The sequence below is a fragment of the Macaca thibetana genome, chromosome 12 (genome assembly GCF_024542745.1).
Source record: "Macaca thibetana thibetana isolate TM-01 chromosome 12, ASM2454274v1, whole genome shotgun sequence".
Lineage (NCBI taxonomy): Eukaryota > Metazoa > Chordata > Mammalia > Primates > Cercopithecidae > Macaca > Macaca thibetana.
This window is the reverse complement of record NC_065589.1, coordinates 98,815,730-98,843,372: the sequence shown is the minus strand read 5'-3', so window position 1 is coordinate 98,843,372 and position 27,643 is coordinate 98,815,730. Positions and strand designations below refer to the sequence as shown.

Below are 27,643 nucleotides of genomic sequence, written 5' to 3'. Positions count from 1 at the left end.
ATGGCTAACAACAAAACTGTCTCTTCTTTTAACAAAGATAATTAAGAGGAAGACGGTTGGAATCTAACACAGCATGAAAGATTTGTATTAGATATAAAGGAGATTTCTTGACAGTGAGTAGTGCTATACATTAGAATAATCTATCAAAAGTTTTTTACACAATTCTATAAATTTTTTAATGACATTCAAAAGAAATATGTTTTTGCCTTTATTCTGAAGAGCCAAAATAACTGTTAGCAAATATGGTTAAGTTTAAATTTGTAAAGTCAAAACTTTGCTTCTACTTTAGGTTTAGATTAATATTCAAGAAGACAGTACCCATTTCATTTACTTCAGAGAGCAAAGGCAGTAGTTTTACTAATATGTCCAACATTAATACTGTCTCAAAATAGCTCAGAAACATGACCACATGTGGTAAGAAGATGAAGGTGTTTTCTGGCGCCCTCCCTAAAAGCAGAACTCCTGATGGCAGAAAACAAAAAGTTTTCAGTGGGGAGCCATGGGGGCTGCCTTCTGTCCTATCAATCCACAAATTCTCGAATTACAAATCTGCTGTTGTTTTCTGACACATCTGCTTTGCAATGTACAATAGTGTTTTCTTTAGTAAGAATTCTTCAAAAAGCCCTTAGGCACCTCGCCTTTGTTTGCACAGCCTGGGAGTTTTCATTTAAAGTTTTCACACTGTTTTTAAAATTCCCTATTTTTGTTTCTAAATTAGTTAGGCAAAGTCCACAAACCTCTGTTTTGGCTTCTCATTTCAGCTACATAGAAATGACGAAGAGAAACGTGCAGAGAAATTTGTAAGGTTTTGATAAATGAGATTACCCCAAATGGCCAACATCCTTTTTCCCTCTTTCCTTCAATGTCAAAAATGTGTAGGAGGTAGGAAAGCAGAAATGTTTATATAATCCCTACCCCAGGGATGTAAAATCTACTACAAATTGAGTAAATTCACAGGAAAAACCCACTCTTGTTTACTCTGTGGCAACTCTGACAATCAAATGTGGTGGGAAATAGGAACAGACAGTGAAATGATCATGAAAATATATGAAATTCCATTGTAATGATCATAGCAAGGCTGATACTGGATATATTCTGTGACAACTAAGTTGGACCTGAAACCAAGATAAAGTATATATTTCTGAATCTAAAGTACTTTTGCTTTAATTTACTCAAAATCTAAACTTAAACTCCCAAGGATATAGTATCCATTCATCTCCTCATTAAAAAATAAACAAGTGGATGTTTTTTAAGGTCTCCATAGGAAACATAAACATTTGATCTTTTTACATTAATTATGTGCAACCATAATGAAACAAATTTTAACTTTTTCCATAATGGGACAGAGAAGGCAGACAATTGATAAATATATACAAGTATCGGCCTGACAGCTTGAGCATTTGTCGCTCTTCACCTTTAATCCAGGTGAATATGACTTGAAGAAGACGACATTCACTTTGATACACTCTATTCATAACTCCCTCATGGAATTCCTTGGGAAGAGATGATCTTTTTCAAGGATAAGAAACGCTACTTTGCAATTTGCTGTCAATCTATAAAACATTCTTACATGATCCAATTTGTTGGAAGTGAAGACAGTCTAGTGGCATGAAAAACATGGATCCTCCTTCAGTGGAGAATATTGTAGGGGACAGATGGAAGAAGTTGGATGCTGTACAGATGCAGCCTGCTCCATCCTTAACATCTAATGTGATGGGCTGGACACTGCCCTATAAGACACGTTTCATGTTATAAGCTAAGTTATGAGGCAAGAGAGTTTGTATAAATGAGACATAACTTAAAAAATAAAATAAAATAAAGAGATGATTTCTTACACATGAAATCACAGCCTGAGCCCACAGCTTTTTCTTTGAAGTATTCCTCCTATACTGCTTATTTAGGACCATTTTCATTTTTTCTATCGAAATTCTTTCTTAAAATTTTTCATTCCTGTTGATGTATCTTCTTTTTCAGAAATTCAACCTTTTGAAAATATGCTTTCAAAAGCCTTGAGCTCTTTGTTTTATAATGTTACCATGACATACTCATTTTCATTCAAATTTTCTGTCACTTCACTTTTATAAATCATTTGTTCTTTACTGGTCAAAGTCAAGTACTAGAGACTAGAATTTCTCTTTGTGAAACAGGTAACTACAGCAAAATTGTTAAGAGTCTGGGTTCTAAAACAGTATTAAAAAATATCTGGTTTCTAGGTATACCTTTACTATCTGTATATGTGATCACTGGCAAAAAGTTACTTACATTTTCTATGCCTGAGTTTCTTCAACAGGAAAAGTCTTTCAGAATTGAAAAGATATTAAATGCTAAGATATTTATGATAAATACACTTAGTACAACGCAGAGCATAAAGTAAGAATCAATACGGGTTAGTTGTTATAGCTAGTTCTACCATCTAAAGATGACACTGTCAGAAAGCAAGATGTGAGGCCAAGCAAGGTGGCTCACGGTTGTAAACCCAGCACTTTGGGAGGTCAAGGTGGGCAGATTGCTTGAGCCCAGAAGTTGGAGACCAGCCTGGGCAACATGGTGAAACGCTGTCTCCACAAAAAATTTAAAAAAAATTAGCTGGATGTTGAGACACCCACCTGCAGTCCCAGCTATCAGTAGGGTAAAATGGGAGGGTCACTTGAGCCCAGGAGGTCAAGCCTGAAATGGGTCATGATCACATCATGGCACTCCAGCCTGGGCGACAGAGAGAGATGCTATGGAAAGAGGGGAAGGGAGGGGAGGGGAAGGGAGGAATGGGGAGGGGAGGGAACAGAGAAAAGGAAAAGGAGAAGGAAAAGGAAAAGGAAAAGGAAAAGGAAAAGGGAAGGGGAAAGGAAAAGGAAAAGGAAAGGAAAGGAAAGGAGAAAGGAAAGGAGGAAGGAGAAAGGAAAGGAGGAAGGAGGAAGGAGAAAGGAGAAAAGAGAAAGGAGAAAGGAAAGGAAAGGGGAAAGGAAGATGCAAATTCTTCAGATGTTTGGATTTCATAAGACTGAGACTTTTGCAGAAAGGTCTGGATATTTAAAATTTCCCTACTTCTGCTAAGCCGTGCCTTTATGACAATTACATGACCTAAAGTAGGAAAATATTGGCTTCCTTTAGCACCTCATTTAGTAGGTTGCAAGATTACTCCCTTTTTCCTCTGCCTCTCCATCACATACTCGGCACCATGGAGTTCCACAGGAAAGTTGTATTCTTGAAACACACTGCAAAACTGCTTGACTTTTCAATCTAATCTATATCCTTTAACACAAAATAGTCTTTTGCAATATATTCCAGTAGTAATTCTCATCTCACCAAGTCTCAGGACCATATTTATCTTCTGGTATTAGTATTACAAAATCTGCTTTGTTGACCACCTATCTTGTGGGCCTGGAAGCCTTCAGTATGGAAGAAGCCAGTGTCTACAACCTAGCAGAAAAGGGAAATTTGGTCAATGCAAAGCTGTAATCAGGGAGATCTAAAAAAGATAGCTTAATAACATATCTCCTGGTCACTGAAAACTGAAAGACATTACAACTGCACAAGAAAGGCTTTCGATGTGTACTGTCTTCCTTTAGGGGAACACAGCTCATGCACATCTTAAAGTAAGGTATAATGTTTAACTCCATTTGCTGTCATTTATAATTTCTGCCAAAAGTGGATTATGCATTTTCCTACATTGTTAAAATGAAACATACTGGTTACCATTTAATCTCTCTTAATAAATCACAGTCATCCTTTTGATGTACAAGCTGTACAATCATGAAGAAATGTCTGCAGGGGTTATTTGATGTGCAGAGTTGCCTGCCCTGCCATAGAATGGCTCCAGGCTGCTATGTTTTTTGTTTTTTTTTTTTAACTTCCCATATATTTTTTTCAAAATGGTTTATCTCTCTCCTCCCTTGTTGTCAAGCTGTCAGTCAGCTGTCACTTTTTACTGCTGTCAGTGAGACTGCCTTTATCACACCCCCAATTTGATGCTGCTAATCTGCTGTCAGCTGAAAAATCAGATAATCAAGACCTCCGAAATTGCATTTACAATAAGTGGTGGGCTGAGCACCAGATGAAGATTTTGAGATACAAGTTCTAGTTCCTGCTCTGCCTATATCTAGCTGTGTGATTGCCAGAAAACATATAACTTCTCTGGGCCTTGGCACCTTCATCCACAAAATAAGGGGAGTGTGTGTGTGTGTGTGTGTGTGTGTGTGTGTCAGAGACAGAGACAGATCTCATCCAGACCTGAATCCTAAGTTTCTTTGGCTGTGAGAATACACATGAAACTTTTCTGTGACTTAATAGAATGCAGGGTGGATGCCACTGACCTTTTAATGGTCAAATTCAAGGACGCTTTTTAGTCATCACTTTACTTAACCTCACTGCTGTGAATTCACTAATGATTATCTCCTTAGAACTCTCTCCCCTTTGTTCCACAGGATAATTATTTCAGCGTTGACCTCCTGACTCTTACTTATTCTTCTCACTTCAATCTTGGGCTCTTCCTCCACCAACCCCTTAAGTGTCAAGAATGCCAAAGTGGCTTCAATGTAAAAAAGTCAGGACGATGATGAGGAAGCCAGCAAAGGAGCCTGAGAAGCAGCAGTCTGTGTGAAAATCAGCGGACTATGTGTGCTAAGACAAGTGAAGAATGTGTCATGGTGTGTCAAATGCTGCTGCTATGATAAGTAAGATGCGGACTACGAACTGAACACAGGATTTAGAGACAGTGGTGACCCTGACTAAAACAATTTCAGTGGAATACTTTTCACTCAAAACAGGAGGAAGGAACAAGTATAAACAACTCTTTTAAGAGGTTTTGCTACTAAGAGAAGGAGAGAAATGAGGTAGTAGAAGGGGGAAGTGGAATAGGGAGAAAAAAAAGTTTAAGATGAAAGAAATAGTAATAGTTTTGTATGTTAACAGAAATAATTCAGACAAAAGAAAAATAAGAATAATTCAGAAGGAAAACTGATGATGCAGAATAGACCAGGAAAAACTGCCAGGACAATAGGCCTTGAGTATGTGGGATGGATGAGTTCTGGAAAAGTGGAGATGGGGCCTTACACAGAAGCAAGGTCAGCTCATCCCCAGTAACAGGTGAGAAGATGGAGAATATGCACCCAGAAGAAGCACATAATTGGGTGGACCTGGTAGTATCAATAAATAAAAGTTGTCTTCTGATTGCTTCTATTTCCTCAGTCATCAGCTGAGAATGAAGATAGAAGATTTGGTACTGGAGTGTTCTTTAAAAAGTAGAAGGCATAATTATCTAGAAGAAGGGAAATGCTTGCCAGGTAGCTCAAAGGGCCCATCTGAATCTTAGGAGTCATACATTTAGAACATGCTAATAAGTATGACATGCTTTTCTCCAGTCATGTTTAGTCCATGATTATAGGAAGAAAGTGTATGAACACATAGATTTAAACAGACGAGGGTTTTTGCCAATCAAATATGAAACAAAAAGTGTAAAAGATTTGAGAGGATATGCAAGGGAGTAAACATAATGATGGAATAAGAAAGTTAAGCTGGACAAAGAAAGAGAAAATAGGACAAGAGTGAAATTAAGTTGGCTCAATCAATGGATGGTAGGGTCTGGTGAGGCCAAAGGATTGTTTGACTCAAGGTGATAAAGAAAATAAACAAAACCAATCTCCTTATTTATATTAGATTCAGCTTTTAGGAGAGTAGTTCTCTTTTCATGTGTCAATTATAGGATGGTAAGGGGTGGAGGGAAGATAGTCCTCTATATTCAGATGCCAATAAATATGCTAGGTTATAAATTAGTGGGGGGGGTAATAAGATAAAATAACCTTTTATTGTGGGTCTACTGTATGCTAAGCACTATCCTAGGTACATGGTATACATTATTTCATTTAATCACTGCATCATCCCTATGAGATGGTTTAATCACAACCATTAACAAACCTAAGTGCAAGGTCATTCCACAGGAACAGATCACACAGCTAGTAAGTGGTGGTCAAAACTCAATACACGTATACGTGACTACGGCATCTAAGAGCTTTCCCATCCCAAAATATTCAATACAGATAATGAAATGTTTTCAAGGGAATACACCCTCTTGCTATTTATCTGGTCTTTGGGAGTGACGCAGGAGATGAGTGAGGAAGGCAAGAGGTAGCAGTAGGTGCCATGAATCCAATATTAGCGAAACCACCGAAGTGACAGACATGCTCTGAGTTTTAACAGACAGAAACTCTAAAAATCTTCATTTATTTTGTTGGAAATATGGCTTTTCTCCCCTCTCTAATTAATATCCATTATATTATATAGCACAATGATTAATAATTTAACTGTATCTTCTGCTTTGTTTTTAGTTAAATTCATTTTTTCCCATGACCAAATAATATTTGGATTGGGAGAAAGATACAAGCCTTCAAATATATTTTTTAATCACCTTGGTTATTTTGCTTTTGGAATTACTAAATACTTTTCAACATCTCAACAAAATAATACGGTTTTGAAACTGCAGGCTTTAGAATGATTGTCATTCATGCAAATAATCACTTACTTACACTATATGAGTTTGGGTTGCATAAAGCAAATTACCATTTGAAAATAATTCAAATAACACTCCTTGCTTATGAATGTTATATTGGCCACAATATTTCTTAACCTTTTTCTATTTAGCTAGATTCCTTTATGGTAATATCATCCAAATTAATAACTATTCAACTGCCACAGGTATATTAAACATAAGATGTTGCAGAAACATATCGGATGTAAATGAATTTTAAAACATTTACTTAGAATTCTATGGCAGTAATAATTAAGAGGAGCTATAACCACCAACACACTTATAGATATACGTTTTGCCTATATGTGATGTTAAAAAACCTTAAAACATGTCAAAATATAAGGTTCATATTTTTTAAAATTCAGATATATAACTGCTCTAGTTAATCACAGGCAAAGTATAACTATTACAGTTTTCAAAAGTTGAAGTTCTCTCATCACACATAAGAAAACTGTATGCACAAATACATACAGATAATATACATAATTACATATATATTCTGAAAATTGCTTGTGATCATGGCTCCACTTAGCTTTACAGTTTTCAAAACAGCAAATAAATCATAAACTGTTTTTGACAAATGACCTGTAATGACAGGATGCTTGAATGGTAAGTAGAAATTGGAATCAGAAGTCATAAAGCCTAGATGTTAATCCAGTCTGTGACAATGACAAGGTGAATACAAGCCAATCTCTACTTCTCTGGGCCTCTGTTTTCTGTACTCTATAAAGATTAAGCAAGATGGTCTAACTTAAATTTTATGACTCACTAGCTTGATTTTCTATGGGGCAGATTTTTCTTCGGTGAAATATTAACAAATAAGACACTCAAATAAATCAGCAATAGGGGTGTAGATGAGGACTATCATTTCTACAGCAAAATATGGGTGAAGTCAGTAGTGTAGAACATAGAAGTTAATGCTGACCTCTTGCATAGCATGTTTGGATATTAAATCATTTCCTGCCTTCATTGCAGGGATGAGGATGAAACAGCTGTTCCTGAACTCTTTTAAGAAAGCAGTCAGTAAAAAACAGCAGCGTCTCCCGCTAGTGTGAGTCCCGCTGAAGTAAACTTTCTGTTCACAAGGGAGAAATATTCCTAGTGGTAGTAAAAACAGTTTTTCTAGGTTTAATCAAAAGTGAAAAGGAATTCCAGAATGTTCTCTTTGAGCCACATCATCCACTGCTAATTCAAGGTGGGCCCAGCAACAAGGGTAATAAAAAAAAATGTCCTTAGTAACTAAGAAAGAGAAATGGCAATTAGGTACATTTGTAAACCAATACAGAAGACTTAACTCTTTATTAAGATAATATAAATAATTAAAAATAAAGAAAAAAATAAAAGAAAATAGTATGGGAAATGAATTAATCCAAGCAGTGAGATTTAACATTGACTTATCTAGACCAGTTATTATATATATAAATCAAAGGACATAAGCTGAATGCAAAGGTTGAGAAATATGCTTGACAATGACTTCTGTAACAAAAAAAATAAAGAAACAAAACACCAGGCTGTTTTGACAAACAAATAAATAAAAGGAAAGAAAGGAAGGACTCAATATCTGAACTATTTAGTGATGGGTTAGACACATGATGATTTAAAATCTTTGTAAATCACAGCATGGTAAGATAGAACTAAATTCTCTAATTAACCATACTTAGGCTGAAAAGTTAAAACTGGCATGAAGAACATCAATTTCTATACACTTAAGTAATAATTTATGACACAATATTGAGAACAGAGTCGAACATACTGACCTGCTCACATCAGGAAATCTGATGGGAAAGTAAATAACTTGGCACTTGGGTCTGATGATGCTTTCCAGATCCTTGGGTCTGTGATCAGGAATCAGCTTCATAAATTTTCCAATGGAAGTGAGAAATGATTCCATATTAAAAATTGAGTTGAATACAACCACATCAGCCACCAGGCTGTTAAGGTAAAAGACAAATGCAAATGATGAGCCCAGACTCATTCAGAGTAATTTTTATCAACCTAAGACCTCTATGGATTAATCAGAGTTTTTATTGCACCTTAGGTTTGCAAAGAACTCTTCATTTCACATCAGTATCTACCAAAATGTCTCTAAGAGCTAAGTTAGTTTCACTACTGTTATATCACAGGGAGTTGATTGGTGGCATCAGACTGGAAAGGCAATAGGGAAATGGAATGATTTAATGGGATTGCATGAGACTCCAAACCAAAGCATATTTTTCCACAATGCCAGGAACTTTCTATATTATCAACAACATTAAGTACAGCAATTCCTTTTTCTTCATGGCCCAACTACCCATGTTGAATTTCTATGTCAGTGATGTGCATCGTCTTACACCATACTACCGAGAACAGAACATCTGTCATACTTCTCACTAACTTCAAGGAGACTAATTCAGACAAAACTATTTTCATACTAGGGCATGATACCTTCAGCACTATTTGGTTAAAGTCTACTTCTTGCTTTAGCCTTTACTTCAAGAACTGTGTTAAGTTTTTGAAATTTCTGGGACTACACAGAAAGGATTATGGTATCCCAAAATAATTTGTTTCACTATCATATTATATTATATTGGGCTAGCTAGAGAAATAGAAGAAATTGGTAGAAATGGATCCAGAAATCCAGATCACTAGGTCCTAACTGATTACATAAAGGTACATATAAATTATAAAGCACCGCAACACCATGGACCTTTGAATTCAACAAAATAAATGTAATAATACCAGTCCGCAACACCAATGGTTCAAACTTAAGATTTTTTTAACTTCACAATGGTGAAAATGTAATATACATTCAATTAAAACCATACTTCGAAAACTGAATGTTTATCTTGTCCTGGGCTAATGGTATGTGTACAATATTCTCTCACGATGCTGGGCAGCAGCAGTGAGGTACAAATCTCAGTGAGCCACATGATCACAAGGGTAAACAACCAATACTCTACAGTGGCCTGTGCTGCCAGATGATTTTGTCCAATTGTAGGCTAATATAAGTATTCTGAATATGTTGAAGGTAAGTTAGGCTAAGCTATGATGTTCGATAGGCTAGTTGTATTAAATGCATTTCAACTTATAATATTCTCAACTCACAATAATGGATTTACCAGGCTGTAATCCTATCCTAAGTTGAGGAGCATCTGTATACAAGATTAAAGGGACAAAGCAATTGGTTTTATTCTACCCTAAAAATGATAGATCAATACTACTGGAAAGAAGACATGTTATGTCCACAGGACTGCAGAACACCACAGAATAAGTAGAGCTTATAGAATAGGAATGCCATAGTCAATCGTCAGTTTCGTTTAAGTCATATTTGCTGAGACAGCCAAATTTACTATTACAACGTTAATATATAGCAGAATAAAAAATGAACAAAAAGAGTGTTGGCCTGCTACTCCCATGACCCCCCGAAAAAAAACTGATTTTCCATACAAGTATTGTTTATCAGTTGCTACCTAGTGCAAATTTGGGGGGTGCGGGTGATTACAACATGAATAATACAAAGGAATGTCACAGAAGTGCTGACACAACACTAAGCAATAAGGAAGCCAAGATAACAATATACCAAAAGTTGAAGGATGTTTTACAGCTAGTCTGTTTTCACCATATGTCACATATTGTAATAGCGACCTACAGGTCATAATATACAGTTGTGACATGTGTTCATAAGTCAGAGGGTTAGTGAAACCACTGTTTAAGGTGAGTACTTATGTCAGTCATCTTTGAAGTCCTTAACTGCCACACAGTCAAGAAAGAAGTCTGACAGTGCCAAAAAAGCAGAAGTCAGCAAGAAAACTAAAGAAACATGTGAGGAAGCAGGAGTCATACTTTTCAAAGAGAATCTGAACAGGACTGCCTTTTGACACTCTTATTTTTCCTCTGGACAACTGTGAACCATTTTTTTCCCATTAAGAAGCCAACTGATGATGAAGTCCACTTCTCTTTCTCCAAGCTTGTCTGTAAGTTTACCCTCTTGAGAAAAGCAATGCTGAAAAATCATGTATAAAACTTTTATAGTCTCATTGCCTATGAGCAAAAACAATGTTTTGTGAAAATGAGGGGGAATCGAGAGCTGAATTGTTTTAGACAGCTTCCCTCAAAGGGCATGTGACCCAACAACTTAACATTCTTAAAAATCCAGTCTATGCTAAATTAAAGATCCAAGATAGTTTACAGAAATATCCTTTTTGGTACATTTCCTCCCTGATATGAGTGGATGTAACTTCCATTAACTTTAAAGCCACCCATAAAGGGAAAAATAGACTTAGTTTTTTTCCCAGTGATTTCTCAGGGGTAATAAACATACTATCTGAGGAAAAGAATGATGCTAATTCAAGAAATCAAAAGAATATTACAAATGTTTCCCATATTGATAAAGCACAAAATGATTTTATTTTCATTTTTAAAACATATTTTCCTTCTCTGCTTCAATATAAAGTATTTTAATTTTATTATGAAATTTTAAAACGGCTGCTTTTTTTTTATGAGACATTTGACGTGAAGCAGTTCCACTCTATTTTGATAGCACTGCTACTTCACAATTGAAGCAGCTTGTAAAAATGACTGTAGGAAAACATTCACAAAATGCACACAACACAGAATTATTACTATATAGCGTTTTTCTATGTCAACTAAACTATGAAACATTCTTGCAAGAGTTGGGGGTCTGTATAAACACATCATCAAACCCAGCTGCTAATAGCTGTTAATAAAGATGAATAAAATGTACAAAATCACTGACAAACAGATTCCGTTTGACTGTTGCAGTTATGTGAATAGGATCCAATAGCAAAGCCATTTCAGAATTGTTATTAACTTCTTTCATTAACTAAGCTTCAGGAGATACACTTTGTCTAAGTAACAATAGAGAAGGACCATCACCTTTAAAATGTCATGGTATTTTAAGGCTGTGTCATTTCAGAAGACTCAATGAGGGAAAAAAGAAAGCACTACCTAAAGATTCATTTTCCATACTCGTCTCTGTCTTACAATAAAATAAAAAGGCGGGGGAGGCAAAACCCCAAGTTGCTCCATTATGCTTTAATTTTTATTTTTCTGTAATACTCTTTTGATTTTAGCTGAATACAGTGATCATGATTAGTAAGTAAGAGTTGACTAACTGCACTTTCTAAATGCCTTAAGCAATAGATTATGAAATCAAGGGGTGAAGGTCCCCGCCAACCTTTTAATTCTATTTTGAATGTTGTGAAAAATAGATAATTAGCTCAACATATAATTAGATTGTTACATATATGTATTTTTATAAAATGATTAGTGAACTTACATATACTGCAGAAGGAAGAATTGTTTAAATATCTGTACCTACCTTATGGTGTTTTTTAAAAAGGTGTATGGTAGTAGGTCTCCAGATTTAAAATGTAACCACCTACAAAGAAAAAGGTAGCAAAGGGCCAAATACAATGATACAATGTATACCTACCATGAAAGAATTTGGTTGTATCCATACTGGAAATCCCTCTCCTGACATTTCTTGACAGGATATATCAACTGGTTCTCGTGAAAATACAGAATCGTTTTCAGTTTCCCAAGGTCAGGCCGAAGGGCAGCCAGTTCGGTCAGGTTAAGCACTGAACTTGCAAAGAGGGTCCTAGGAAACAAGAAAATTGGGGTTTACTGTCCCAAGTATGTTTGAAGGGGTCATGCTTTGCTCTTCTCTCCTCTTTCCTCTTCCCACCCCAAGAAAAACACATCCCCTATAGGGACACATCAATAGTTGAGCCTTAATACCATGTAGCAGCATTCTAAGTTTTGATCTCTTAAAAAGCAGCTGCTTAGAACTATAAAGTCCCCGAATCTCACTGGTCTTCTCAGTGCAGTTACTGAGAAATGTTTAAAAAAAAAAAAAAAAAAAAAAAAAAAAAAGCCGGATGGATTTTATTGAAAAAGGCAAGAAAAGCTCTATCTGAAGGACAAATGGAACAAAGATAACGCTGACTGGGGAATACTTTGCTTGCCAGTTTCATTACACTTTCCTTCTTTATGCAACCAACTACTGAAATTCAATGTATGAGCAGGAATGGCACATGTTCATGTTATGACATAAACCCTTTTGATTTATGCAATAGGCTTATCTAGTATGGTCTTTTTCTCTTGGCATGTTTTCTTACCCTCCCCTCACTTGTAAAGTATCTTACAATACTTGTATTTTTAAAAACATCTTTTCTTCTCCATTACTGGACTGCTAATGGTACCAGATGCATGATCTGTAAAATCCCTTAATAAAGCACAAATATAAAAATTTGATGAAAGGCTGATTCCTTATCTTTAGGGAAAAAGGGAAACTGAAAGCTTGCCTATCCATGTTTATAAATGAAAAAAAGTGTCAATTTACTCTGTCATTCCACATATATTTACTAAATGCCTACTATGTGCCAGGGTCTAACCAGGAAGAACAGAAAAGATGAACAAGACAGCTCAGCAGGATAAATGCTGCCTGTAATACAGACATACACAAAACATTAGAGAAACAAACAGAAAGCAATTCTAATTGTCTGGGACAACCTGGAAATGTTTCCCTAATGAGGTACCTATTGCATATGGACACAAAAGAGGGACAAAGTACAGGTCTTGAGCAGCTGAGGACATTTAGATGGCACAATTTTGATAGAATGCCACCTTTATAACATAATGTAACATAATTTGACCTTTATAGCTTTAATTCCCATTCTAAAAAATCAGGTTCAAGAAGGTTAAGAGTTTTTTCTAGGATCACACTGGTAGAAAGTGGCAAAGCAGAGAGACTGCTGGTCTTCTAAGAGCTCAAACTGCTTTTCATTACACCACAGATATGAATTGGTTGCGGACCACTTACATTGCAAGTGCTTTTTTCTGTACTTAATAAATACAAAATATCATCCTTGTTATTACCATGATTACAACTACTATAAATCCTCCCTTGCTGACAGGCCAAATGGCTAACTTCAGGTGTTTATACGATCTGCTGCACTAGCCTTTCACATAAGAAGAATGATTACATAATAAGTACATATATCACAAGTAGGAATTCAAGTGTCTTCTTCATGGGCTAAAAGAGGCACGTAAGACCAAAAGCCAGCAATCCCTCTTCAAACCTACATAGCTATATTAATGTTATAATTTATCTCTTTAAGAGAAAAAAAATCTTACCAAGGAGATGCATTTATTTTTTTAAACTTGTCTGGCTATACCCAAATAAAAAAAAAATTATAGCCAAACAATGCCCTATTTTGTCCAAACATATTCCCCCTACCACTATCACATATAAGCCTCTCTAAAACTTATATTGAAAATTCTGAAACATGAAGATATTTGCTTACCTAAAAATCTCATCTTCAGCAGACAAAGCAACAAAATATTAATTTCAAACAATACTTTCCTTAAAAGGGAATACATGGCAACTTGTAGGTCTAGTTACGGAGTAATCCTTCCTCCTCTCCTTCTATTCTTTCTTACTATCCCCATCCCTGACCATACATATTACTGGAAGCAATGAAGCCCATTCTTAATCATTATCACCTGGGCAAGCAAATTTTTTTTTTCACACACAAGGCAGAAAAATGCATTAAAAGAAGCCTTCATATGAGTTACTAATTACAAAAATATACCTTTTATGATGGGGAAATCTGGTAGAAATCAATTTAACCAAGTGATCAAACTTTCTATGACCAATAATGGGACAAAGTGATATCCTGTATTTCTAAATGTGATACATTGAGAAAGATACAAATCATCAGTGTAGTATTCCTGCCAAAAATGCCTAATCTGAATTTGGTAAGGAATAACCAGACAAATATTCTGCAAAATAATTCACTGGATCTCTAAAAAATGCCGTATCATGAAAGAAAAAAATCTAGATTAAAGGAAATAAAGACACCCAAAACAAAATCCAGTAAGTGATCCTTCACTGGATACTGGAAGGGGAAAGCACACCTAGTATGGACATTATTAGGACAATAGGAAAAATCTGAATGTGGGCTGAATATAAGACTGCAAGTTTTTGTCAATCTTTAATTTATTAAATACAATAATTTTATTACAGTTATGTAGGAGAATAATCTTATTCTTAGGAGATTCATGTCAAATTACTTAGATGTGAAATGCCATGTTGTCTGCAGTTAATTATTAAATAGTTCAGCCAAAATGCTACTGCTAATAATAAATATTAATATGTACATATTTACAGAGATAGAAAAATTAAAAATGTGCAAACACATTAACAATTGATTAATCTATGTGAACAGGTGTGTAGTAATTCATAGCTTCAGGGGAAGGGGAGAATCTAATAAAAAGATTTCATGGAGCAAGACATTGTCCTACTGCAAATTTTGGGTAAGTTATACATTTATAAAACTACACATTTGAAGTAATAGGCATTAAATGGCAGTAAGTAGAAGAAAAAAGTTCTATATTCCATAAACAATAAACCCATCATATCTGTATTTCTAGCCATATTCCAACTGTTAATTTCTACATGAGGATTACCCTCAGGGTGAATTATCTATAGCTAATGTTTAACCGAGAGGAGCCCTTCACTCTATTTCTACCACATGTCCCCCTACCCACCAGCTTATTCACAACCAAAGAATCCAACCAGCCTTCCAAAGAAAACCTTCCAAATAAAAGAAGGCAATATATTCATATGAGAAATAACAATAATTTTTTTTTTTGAGATGGAGTCTCGCTCAGTTGCCCAGGCTGGAGTGCAGTGGCACCATCTCGGCTCCCTGCAAGCTCCACCTCCCGGGTTCACACCATTCTCCTGCCTCAGCCTCCCGAGTAGCTGGGACTAAGGCACCCGCCACCACGCCCAGCTAATTTTTTGTATTTTTAGTAGAGACAGCGTTTCACAATGTTAGCCAGGATGATCTCGATCTCCTGACCTCATGATCCGCCCGCCTCGGCCTCCAAAAGTGCCGGGATTACAAGCGTGAGTCATCGCGCCTGGCCAACAACAATAATTTTCATAATATTCACCATTTGAGACTGCCCATGCCAACACTTCTTTCAGTTTGTTTAATCATTAAAAGAAAATTCACTCTATTTGTATAACTAATCTTGAAATAACCCTCACTAGTTTTAAATAGTGGAAATTATCTCCATCATTTCTCTTTGCTTTTCTTGCTTGTAAAATGGTAAAGTGGTCAATAAGCAATTTCTCAAATATTTAGCTCAACAACACTCAAAAAGAAGTAATGAATATGGCCACAAAGGGAATGCAGGCAATCCATAGGCAATACAAAATTTAATAAATCAAAATTTACTACTACCAATTTTTAAAAGTTGATTATAATACAGTGAATGACATCACTTGATCAGCAGCTAATCCCCGGGCTACCAATGCTCATCTTGCCTCAGGTATTATTTAAGCAATAAATCCTAACAAGGTGCACTTTATCATCCCACAGTGTGTCTCTAGCAGGAAAGGACACAAGGTGATAGCAAAAACCACGAGGAACAGGGTAATTCCTGACAGCTGCTGCTTGAGCACAAGTTAAATTGAACAGTTTATCTCAGCATGAAGATGTTATAAGGTTTTATGTTTACTATTTTTAAATTAACATAAAACCCAGGGAAAGCAGTTGAGCAATCTTTCACAAACATGACATACTACAATCACTGTATAAGCTGGATTAGTACTTATTACCATGCTACTACAGAATTAAGCTGTTTTTAGACCACCAAAGAGCTTTAAATTGCAACTTTTGTCTCTGTAAGAGAAACCTATATTTTAAATGTCTGCTAAATTCAAATTAACGGCTACATCATTAGCTTACCATTTCACCAAAAGTACAAGTAAGCTGCTACTATAATCGTCTAACCAAAATGGCTCTATGCTGCAAGCACATTAACACCATTCCATGTATTTGGGAATAGGACCTGTATACATGTTTCGATTGCTTCCAATATACATTGTATCTACATTTTAAGTCATATACCTTTAAGGAATCCAAAACAGCGAAACACAATGAAATTCGAAATTAAATATTTTATTCTTTTCTGCTCAGTTTGAATAAATCAGTTGTTTGCCTTTTACCCTATTTACTTAATATGTAAAAAGAAAAGCTGAAATATACCTAAGGACAGTAGTAGTGTGACCATTACCATCAAGATACACACTCTTATATCTTGAATGGTACAGAAGGGAAGTGAAATGAGTTAACAGAGGGCAAGCATTCAATATTCCAGCCACTGCCCATACATTTTAGTAATGATTCTTCATGGGCTAGGTCATCTCACTCTTGCCCCATCAAATCTTTTCAATAGGCACCCCTCCTCTCCTGAAGCTATTTATGACATAATGAGATAGAGTATACAATTTAACACAGATGCCAGTTTGGGCTGTGTTACCACTCATACACAGTTTCTTGCATGGCTTCAGGAGGCCTTTGACAAAAGAGTAAATTCTTCCAGCTTTGTCACTTTGCTCAATACCTAAACTCTTGGTCTAGATTCATGTTGCTAAGACTTATTACCTAAGCCTCGGTTCTTTCATTGTTTCTCGTGGGTTCCTGTTCCTTGATACCTACTCTCTAGGATCCTAGATCCTGTATTTTCTGTGATGCAGTATTTTCTATGATGATGAAAATGTTCTATATCTGTACTGTCCACATATGACTAGCTACATATGGCTATCGAGCACTTGAAATGTAGCTAGTACTCCTGAGGAACTAACTTTTAAATTTAATTTGATTAAATTTAAATTTAAATCCACTAGCCATATGTGGTTAGTGGCTACTGCATTGGAAAGCACAGTTCTGGATGAACCAGCTTTCCCTAACCTGACACTCATGTTACCTGAATATAATTACCTGCTTAACTGATTTTCCTGAACAGACCCTTGATCTGCTTATGATAACCTAATTTCTATGTTGCTCCTGCCTAGAAGAATTTCACCTACTCAGCTCTCCAATTCTGGAATGGCAATACTTTTTCTTTTCCTTCTGAGAACTAGAAAGTACACGTTCACTATAGAAAATGTTTTAAGCAAAATAAATAAATAAATAAAGTGAATATCACCCATAACTATTCCAAAGAGAGATAGCTACTATTTGCATTTTGGTGCTCTAAGCATGTGCTTAGCACGTATTATTTGCAAGGCACTATGCTAAATTACAGACATAAAATGGAAAACAAAGTAGTTGAGGCAAGAAGAAAAATGACAGGTTGAGGAACTGAATGAAGACCAAGGAGGTTGGAGCCAATGGGAGAGTGACCAAAAATAAGAGTGAAGATTCAAAAATAAGACATGAAAATAATTTTGGTTTTGTGGTAAGATAGGAAGAGATGGAAGGATTTTAAGTAGGGAAGTGACAAAATCTTATATGTACATTAGGTATATTTTCTTTTATTCTTTCCATGTTGTAACAGAAATACATTATTGTAGCTTCGTTTCTTGCTTTCAACATCATGTTGCTTTACCATGTTAAAAATTATTTCTAAAAGATATGATTTTTTATTACATTTCATGATATGGTATGTCATAATATCTCCAACTAGGGCGTGATTTTTTTTTTTGAGACGGAGTCTTGCTCTGTCGCCCAGACTGGAGCGCAGTGGCGTGATCTCCACTCACTGCAGCTCCGCCTCCCGGGTTCACGCCATTCTCCTGCCTCAGCCTCCTGAGTACTGGGACAACAGGCGCCCGCCACCACTCCTGGCTAATTTTTTGTATTTTTAGTAGAGTCGGGGTTTCACCGTGTTAACCAGGATGGTCTCGATCTCCTGACCTCGTGATTCACCCACCTTGGCCTCCCAAAGTGCTGGGATTACAGGCGTGAGCCACTGCGCCCGGCCTAGGGCATAATTTTTATACTCACGTCCATAAAGTTTTGAAATCTTCTTTGTATTAATCTCTTATATTACTTTTGTTTATATAATTCACGCATTTTTAAATTAGTTTTTAATACCAGAAAACTTTACTGACTACCATATGGAAAGCAGACTGCAAGGAGTCATGAGTGGAAGAAGACAGCAAGAAGAGAAAAAAAATGACACTGTCTTGGGCTAAGATGCTAATATTGTGAGAGTGTTACCAAGTGGCCTGACTGGGTGTACTGATAACTGTCAGGGTTTGCTGATAAAACTGGATACGAGAAGTGAAAGAGAGGACAGCTATTGCTTTCTTCCCTTTATCACTTTCAAAGCACCTTGACAGAGTTTTAATTACAACAGAAGCTCAATGATACATACACACATAAATGAAAATTACTCCCAAGCATTTCAAAAGTCTTTGGTTTCAACATATTTTTTAATTCATAAAACTTGTGTAGAGAGATAACTGAGTTCTAATATTCATTAACTATCAATATACAAAATTCATTTTAACATAATTTGCTTTAGTTGTCAGCTACTTAATCTTAATTGGACCATTTCTACTGCATGTTGAAATGCCATGGATATTCAAAAACTTTCAAAAACACTGCCTAACAAAATGTTTCCCTTTGCTGAAACAATTAAAAATACAAGATGGAAGTCTTATCTAAAGGAAAAGGAAACACAGTTATTTAATCTCCCAGGTTCTTGTGGTGGCAATTTACAGGCTGTTTATAAATAGAATATCCAGTTTTCCAAAAGCTGTCTCATCGTGTGGCATCAATCAGGAAGTTTTACTTTTTTCCACCATGTAATTTTCCTTTCCTGTGCTTATCACGATGACCAGGAGAGCACTGTATGCAAAAAAGCACTGTATACAGAACACTTGTCAAGAAGGTAGGGAATCAAAGACTGTAGGCACAACCTGCCACTGAGCAGTATCTCCAACATAAGGCTGTTTTCTTAACATCTATCCTTGCTGCAATCAATCATCAGCACTCTGAACTGTCTTATGGATGTTTAAGGAAACAAATTCCATAATGCCTATTGAGCTCCTTTAGCTAAAGGTGTCACTTAAATTCAGGTGTCTCTTAAATTATTTCTGCAAACGCTGAGTCTTTTAACTCTTGGTATCTGGCACAGTGCCTAATCCATAAAAGACACTTTGTAATTACGTTTCTAACAAGAAAGGAAGAGACAAGAAGAGAGGGTGAGCCTACTATTTTAAAAAATCTATAGATACATTGAAATTTTTATTGCATATATTTAAACATTTTTTCATGTACCTGTTTATTTCTTTTGGGACTGGAGTCCATTATTAAGAGTATTCTTACAAGGTCCAAGGTAATATGAACCGCAACATTTGTAGATATATCTGTTTTTAGACATTCTATCAATAAGTCAACAAATCAGAACACTGTAAAATCTTTTGACTTGGCAATTTAACAAGTACAAGATATCATCCCATTCTAAAAGAACGGACAATATAATTGGTGAAATAAGCCATAAATACAGGAAATATTAAATAACAATAAAAAAGATAAGTAACTGCTCTCTCCTGCACAAGAAATGTCACAAAGCAATGTGAGATTGATTATGAATGAAGGTAGAGGCACTAAGTGCTATGGCCATTCAGAGGAAGAAAAGAGAACTAAGAGCAGTGAAAAACCATGAAGTCTCAGAATTATCAGGGTGGCAGAAGAGGCCTGGGTCCTGAGTTCTTGGGACTAAAGGGATCAGTGCTATTTGAACTAGAGAGGGCTAACAGTTAGTGTTTGGAAAAAAATGAATAATCAAATAAAACTGTAACAGTGGTCTTCCGCAGACCCAGAAGTATCCAGATGCAGGATAAGAAGTTTGTACTTTTATCTGTCAGCAATTTGGTGACTCATTGCATGTTCATTATTATACTAACAATCATTTATTTTTTTTTCTTATTCTTAATTAACTCAGTTTTTAATGCTTATTGGATAAGAAAAAGATGGTTGTAAAATGAGAAGATAAAGAAACAAATAAAGTACCACTATCAATCACTATTACTCTCAAAATAAGGATGATTACTCTAAATATAACCAAATACAGAAGATATAAAACCAGTTCCTTTAGGCCAGGCGTGCTGGCTCACGCCTGTAATCCCAGCACTTTGGGAGGCCAAGGCGGGTGGGTCATGAGGTCAGGAGATTGAGACCATCCTGGCTAACACGGTGAAACCCCGTCTCTACTAAAAATAAGAAAAATTAGCCGAGCGTGGTGGTGGGCGCCTGTAGTCCCAGCTACTCGGGAGGCTGAGGCAGGAGAATGGCATGAACCTGGGAGGTGGAGCTTGTAGTAAGCTAAGATCGCGCCACTGTACTCCAGCCTGGGTGACAGAGTGAGACTCCGTCTCAAAACAAACAAACGAAAAACAGTTGATTTAAATCCATGTCTTTCCATGATCACTTTTTGATAATGGAATCCTTAAATCACTATAATATTGTAATGTTGATGGTAATATTTTAAAGGAAGATAGAGAACCATGTATCATGCAAGGTTCTCTATACACATCACTACCACCACCCTAAGAGATATGTCTTATTATCCTCATTTTACTGGTTAAGAAATTAAAGCACAAGAGGTTTGGTTAAATGCTGAGACAACAGCAGTTACTAACAGGTAAAGATGAGTTTCAAATTCAAGTTGATCTCAGCCTAAAGCCTCTACTTTTTCACTTCTTCCACACTGATTTTGAATCATCTTAAGATTAGAGTGTGACTCAGTGTTTTTGTGTTAATTGTATTAATTAGAATCTGTGCTGGAAATATAAAAGAATATAAACGGTATAAAGGACAACTATACTAAAGTGAATAGTTCTATTTTATCCCTTTATCCATCACATATTTACTGAGTGGCCAGATTGCTCTATACAAATTGTGGAGAGGTAATGACCATCAGTGAAGGCTTTCCTAGGGAGAGGCACTCTAGGAAGCATCCTAAATAACACGCAGGAGCGAGCCTCCTGGAATAACAAGGAGGAGGTCAGGGCACTGGAATAGAGAGAGTGGCTAACATTAAGTGTGATGAAAGAAATGTCTGGCTTGGTTATTAAAAGGAAGAAGCTAAAGGTTTCTAGCTTACATAATCAGATAGTGATGGTGTAATACTCCTTAACACAAGAGAGAAAAAAAAATCATGGTTTGGAGTAGAGGGGAAATAGAGAGACGTGTTTTACAAACACTGAATATAAGTAGAGTGCCCAGTAGGTAACTAAAGATTACAGATAATAGGCTAATGACAGGAAATACATTGGAGAGTTGATTTAAATAAAGAACCTGCCTGGTCACCAAATATGTTTGTTAAAAATGTGGTCTGTTATATAATTTTATATAACTCTTCTATGTGGTTCTCCAATATTTAATACATTATCCTGTTTCTTCCCACTAAAGTATATATTCCTTGATAAGATAAATTAGATCTGCTCTTCTTTTCTTTAGTGTACTATAGTTTCCCTAACTTGGCAGCTATCACTCTGGATTTTAAAGTTCCATCAGGACAGGTCCTACATCTTTCTTGTTCCCCATCCTAACCACGTGCTTAAATATTTTCAAATAAGTGAATGAGTAAATGAAGTGAATGGATCATTCATTCCCTCAATCACTGTGAGAAAATAAAACTGGTTAACTTTCCATTTATACGGAAGTATTCATTATGATATTCACTCCTACCATTAAAACAAGCTGGAAAGCATCCATGCCCATGGGTGCTTACATTCCCCATGCCCCATGGATGTGAGCACCCAACACAATTCTAAGATGTGTTATTTGATGTCATTTTTTATTGAGCTCATTAGTTTTTCCTGGGGTCCCTAATAATATTTCAGGCACTGGTCTCTGCTTTACCATCGTAAAGTATTCAAGACAGGATCCAAAGAAAAGGAACTCAAGAGGAAAGGTAGATGTCAACCTGGTACAAAGATCAGGAATGTACAATATCATGGTAATAATTTTTGTCATCTTCAGGGATTCATGATCATTAGCCTTGAAGAAGTAAGTCAATTAACATGCAAAGAGCATCTAACTTGCTGAGTGTGCTGGGAACACTTCATATGGTGTTTTATCACCATAAACTAATATAATTAGTATGTGAAATATTTATAATTCATCTCATGATTAATCTATCGTACAAGACTATTCCTTAAAAGCATATAATTTTATTTTGGAATGTTCTTTGCCCTTTATTTCATGCCACTCATGAGTCTCTGGAGTTCCTCTCTAAAGACTATAAAGTTTGAAGACTGGAGACCCAAGGTAATGGATGTAAGTCCTATCATCACTGCAATCCAACCCTATCAGTGTAGTCTAAAATTATATACATTTAAGGACATACTGACCAGTCAAGCCAGAGCACTATCCCACAAGTAGATACAGAAAACTCACTTGAGGCACAAGCCTGAGAAACAAACCACAGGCAAGTACAGATTGGCTTTTGAACAGTATCATGATTTAGGCTTGAGTATTATGAAACTGTAATAATCAAAGTAATTATAACAATAACAATAATATTATCTGCTTCTTGACAACTAAGCTGTTCCTGACAACCATGAAAAAAAAAAATATTTTGTGCCCAAATAACAAGCTAACCAGGAAAAATACAGGGACTTGCTATTTTTACTGAGTCCTATCTACTGATAAAACTATCAAAATAAAATATATCCTAAATATTCAGTCTTTCAGTAATCAGCAATAACATCTAAATTTTTCGGCGCTTACGAGTATTTGCTTCAGTTTGCTTCCCAGTTTGCTTTACTCTACTGAGTTGTTTTATCATTTGATTTGTTATGCTTCTCATAGAAATTACGTCTGGGTTTTGATTATTCCTCCAATGTTTGTTTTGGCAAGTCCAAGACGGTTCTTTGAAATCCTCCTTAAATATGGTGCTTAATATACCATTTGGAGAAATACCTCCCCACAAATAACTTAGTATCCCCAATGTTTTGCTATTTAATTACAAGGTACCACTGAATAATTAACTATAAATGTCAAAATCAACAAAATGTACTACGCACAGTAGGCATTCAAGAAACGTTTGAGAGTGAAATGTTTAATAATGTTGTACATCTGCAACAGAAAAAGAATTCAAAGGTGAGTCTGAGGACTGAGTCTTGGTCCTTTATACATTTATTTTAAAGGTAAAACTTTTCACAAACACTGATTTGCTAAGTCCTGTGTGTAAAAATTCTCATTTTAATATTAATTACCCCATATATCACAGAGGGGAAACGCTTGAAAGCTACTTTTTCAAAGATCAAATAGAGTAAAATGAAAATTAAAAATTCTGTACATAAATTTCACAAAAACACTGTTTTTCAAAAAAAAAAAAGCTTCCCTTGATCACAACTGCCCTCTAAGTTTTTTATATATATGTGTGTGTATGTACATCTATATGTATATTTTATATATATGTATATATAAAACGTATCTAATTATATTAGATTATCTGAAATGAAGTATTGGAGTCATTCAACACAACCTATATCACATGGTAACTTTCTAAGACACACTTCTCTTGATCTCACCTAGCATAAAACATGATATGTGGGACTCATCAAACACTATAGGCAAGAAGAAACTTAAAATTTCCTAGGCCACACTTCTTTACCAGGTGACTGAAGAACAGAAAATCAGGTCATCTGCCCCAGGTTAGCCAGTAAGAGGCAAAAATAGAACCAGTGTGAAATCAGTAATAAAAAGAAAGTCACAGTTGCTGCTTGTGAGCCTGGCCTCATAATTCCAATAGTAAAAGCAACTTCTTCAAGTTAGACGTTTCAATGAAAATGCTCTCTAGTTAAATGGGGGAAAGTCTACTCACCAAGAAAAAAAGTTTGAAAAACTGTATTTACAGTGTTTATTTTCTGTTTCATCCCTTCTCTCCACACAACGTAGACAAAGCACTTAAACTTTTGGTATGAATATGCAGTAGAGACTAATACAGATATCCACCTGACTCTTAATGATATCTGAATTTTCTATTGCCTACATTTGAGGGTCACATGTCTGAGGGTCACATATCTGAAGATCACATGTCATAGATCACATAATGGCGATCAAAAGCCTCTGTCAGCCATAATAGACATTTACACATAGGCCATGGAATGGAGGCTTCCCTTCTGACTCACAGCTGTCCCTTCCTTCCTTTTTCTCTACTTGTACATAACAATGGTAGAGAAATGCCAAGAAATACATAGAACGCCATGAGTGAAGTGAGAAGGGGACCTCAGATATGGCCCAGGAAAGCCAGATAAGGCTTTAGAAAAGGTGAAAACACTTGCGATGGCTATTAAAAGATGAGTAGAATGTCCAATTATTTTTGTGTTAAAGGCAGGGATTGGAAAGGGAAGAGATTATGGAGTTTCTATTCATACTGAACAGGAAAGGCAAATACCTGAGATCACAAATATCCACATTCTATTCAATTAAGCAAATACTTTACATATAAACATATATGTATAACACATATATAACAATATATATGAATGGTATATATATGGTAGCTATATGGTATCTATATATTACATGCAAGATTCTGTCTAGTTGATAAGGAGTAAAAAAATAAACTAGATGGCATCCTGCTCTTTATCTTTGCATTCTGGCAGCTGAAATATAGATAAATGGCTGACGTTCTGTGAGAGTCAAATATCTGATATTTCAAATGTTGAAATATCACCATGTTTGTTTAATCTCCACATTTATACATACTGTTATTATTACTCCTTGTTAAGATGATGCCAACTCATTGTAAATGAATTTCATGATAAATTCCTCCCTTACTAGGTTCCCAAAGTTAAATACACTCAGATGGGACATTCTAGTAACTTTTTTATAATACCTCCTTGTCTTGAAAAACACTTTCAAAGAAATGTTAGTATTTTACCACTCCATAGGAATCAGTAACAAGGCGAGATTCTCCCAAGAATATTCCAACAGTCCTTGAAAAACTAAGACTGTCACAAAACCTGAGCATCTGGCAACTCTGCCACCATGAAGTATCCATATGGAAGAGACCAAAATGTGTCAACGAACCCAAAACGATTTTGGATAGTGTAGAAGATAGAATAAATAATTCAGTATCGTCAACACTTTCAACAGCAGGTAGTGGATATGCTACCTGCTTCTATAATGTGCCAGAATGTAACATAAGTGTGTGAGGCTGTGTGTGGATGTGTGTGTGAGAGAGAAAGGCAGAGAGAATATCAGCATACATGAGGCTAAAAACTATTTTTATACAGAAATATTCCTTAGGTAGTTGTCTTTGTAGGGACATCAGATCTTTATAAGCATAAGTTTATTGACATACAGAAGGAAAAAAATTGAGCCAATGGAAACTTATTTTTAAGATAAACATTGCAACAGATATATTACTTCAGAGTCAATGAAAAAAACCTGCATTAACAACATTATGGTTGAAATTGTATGTGCAAAAAAAGTCAGAAAATCCAAAATTATGATTCCCTCAGCAACTATAACTGTGTCCTCATGCATATATAGGTATTTTGCATTACTGTAATGATAATACATTTCAGCCTCAATATCAGTTTATGCAATGTGACTGAATTAGGATTCTTCTGGGAACTATAACTTTGAATTTCTAGACTTCTTTGAATGTAAAATCTTAACCATAAAATTACATTAATATAGGGTGGGGTTTTTGCATTTTACTTTCTGGCATTTAACAATAAAGAGTGAATAGCTGACAATATTAAAGTAGCAAAAGATTGGTTGATTTGCAGTAATACAAAACGGATTTGATACAGAGCTTAATGCCTTAAAATAGTGATGCACAAACTACAAATAATAAAAAATAATCCCTTTGAAGATTAATCAAGACAAGAACAGGTGAGACATCTTCCTAGGAGTAAGTAAATTTACTTGTTCTATAAAATTTTAGTTTCTGATTGGAAAGTATTTTCATTTAACTATATTTTAACATGGATATAAATAAAAATGCCTGAAATAATTCTTTCAACACATATTCCTGCATGTTATCAAGGAAAAAAATAGTGTTAAAACGGTCCCCCATATTTTCAATAGTGTAAAGCTGGTTGGGAGCCACTTTTCCTTCTTGTACTTGCAACATGGTAGGACATAAACTGTAAGATGAAATTACATTACTGTCACCAACCACTTTCTCTTCATGGGGCTGAGACTGATTCAAATATGGTTCACAAATGGAAAGAAACAGATACACAACAATCAAGTTCAACTAAAGAAACAGTTAAGTGTATTTTATGCAATTACTAAGGTATTATACAAGCATGGAATAGCTGAGATAAAGTAAAAAACAGTGAGATAGTTCAGAAGAGAAGAGTCATAGTCACAAGTGTTTGGGGAATATTACAAATACTTTCATGGAGGTGGCATTTTCAATAGGCTGGACTGGATCTGTAGTTTTTCAACAGAGAAGACATTCCATATAGAGAGACTACAGAAAGATCCAGAAATAAAAGTGGTCAATATTCAGTTTGAAAACAAAAACGTTGGCTGAAGGGTAGGCTCATGAAAAAGTTGTAATAAGAAAAGCTGCAAAGGCAGATTAAGTTTAAATTGTAGAGCACCTTGAATGTGGGTCTGACAAGTGGGCCAATGTGTACACAGTGCAGGGATGCTGAAGTTTCAGGCTATATGTTTTTAGAAGTAGAGAAACAAAAGGCAAAAATAACAAAAACAAAATCAAAAACTCATAACGGCAGAAGTAAAGACTAAAGACAAAGGGACCAGTTATGAGATGATTACAGCAATACAGACAAGTTGCAAAGAAAGCCTGAAGAAATGTGGTAACATTTCTCCTCTAGAGGAGGAGAAGGGACTAAAAAAGTGCCTTCAAGATTTTAAAATGTAATGACTATTGGAAAGATCATGCCATTAATTAAAATATAAAATCAAGGACAGTGTCTCACGCAAGAAAAAAGAATGACTGAACACTATTTAGTAAATATTAAGTTTAAGGTCTCAGGGTCTGTACAACCAAGCATTTCCTACAAAAATGTTGAAATATGGTCCTAAAGTTACTGATTACAGCAATAAAAATAATATCCTTTATACTTACATAAGCTTGTACCTTTCACTTTCTTCTTATCCTTCTAGTGTTGGTAACTACATCAGTTGTACAAACAAGAAAACTGAGGCTCAGAAAGGATGACGTATCAAACCTCATATGAGTATTACACGGCAAAGTGAGACTGGAGACAGATTTTGAAACTTTTGGTATAGAAATCACTTTGAAGTTATAAGATTATCAAGAAAATGTGGAAAGAAAAGTAAATTGTGCGTAGAACCAGAGGGAAAA

General features: G+C 35.6%; 1 protein-coding gene and 1 long non-coding RNA gene across 18 annotated transcripts in view; one reads left to right on the top strand and one right to left on the bottom strand.

Annotated features, from left to right (window-relative positions):
• Positions 1–27,643, bottom strand: part of GTDC1 (glycosyltransferase like domain containing 1) — a 388,620-nt gene that overhangs the window by 187,231 nt on the left and 173,746 nt on the right. For 16 of the 17 annotated variants that reach the window (XR_007718269.1, XM_050751726.1, XM_050751725.1 and 13 more), the window contains 2 exons: positions 11,955–12,122; positions 8,278–8,451 (listed from right to left, as the gene is read on the bottom strand). Coding sequence is in view for 16 of the 17 variants with exons in the window: in XM_050751726.1 (XP_050607683.1) it covers positions 8,278–8,451; positions 11,955–12,122 (342 nt within the window). In the remaining variant the exon portion in view is untranslated. Of the gene's footprint in view, positions 1–8,277; positions 8,452–11,954; positions 12,123–22,691; positions 22,751–27,643 lie in introns of all 17 variants that reach the window. The other variant, XM_050751737.1, reaches the window with a different exon arrangement.
• Positions 10,219–27,543, top strand: LOC126932657 (uncharacterized). Its single transcript, XR_007718270.1, has 3 exons — positions 10,219–10,473; positions 14,755–14,842; positions 27,442–27,543. It is a non-coding gene; the product is annotated as an uncharacterized LOC126932657 (long non-coding RNA).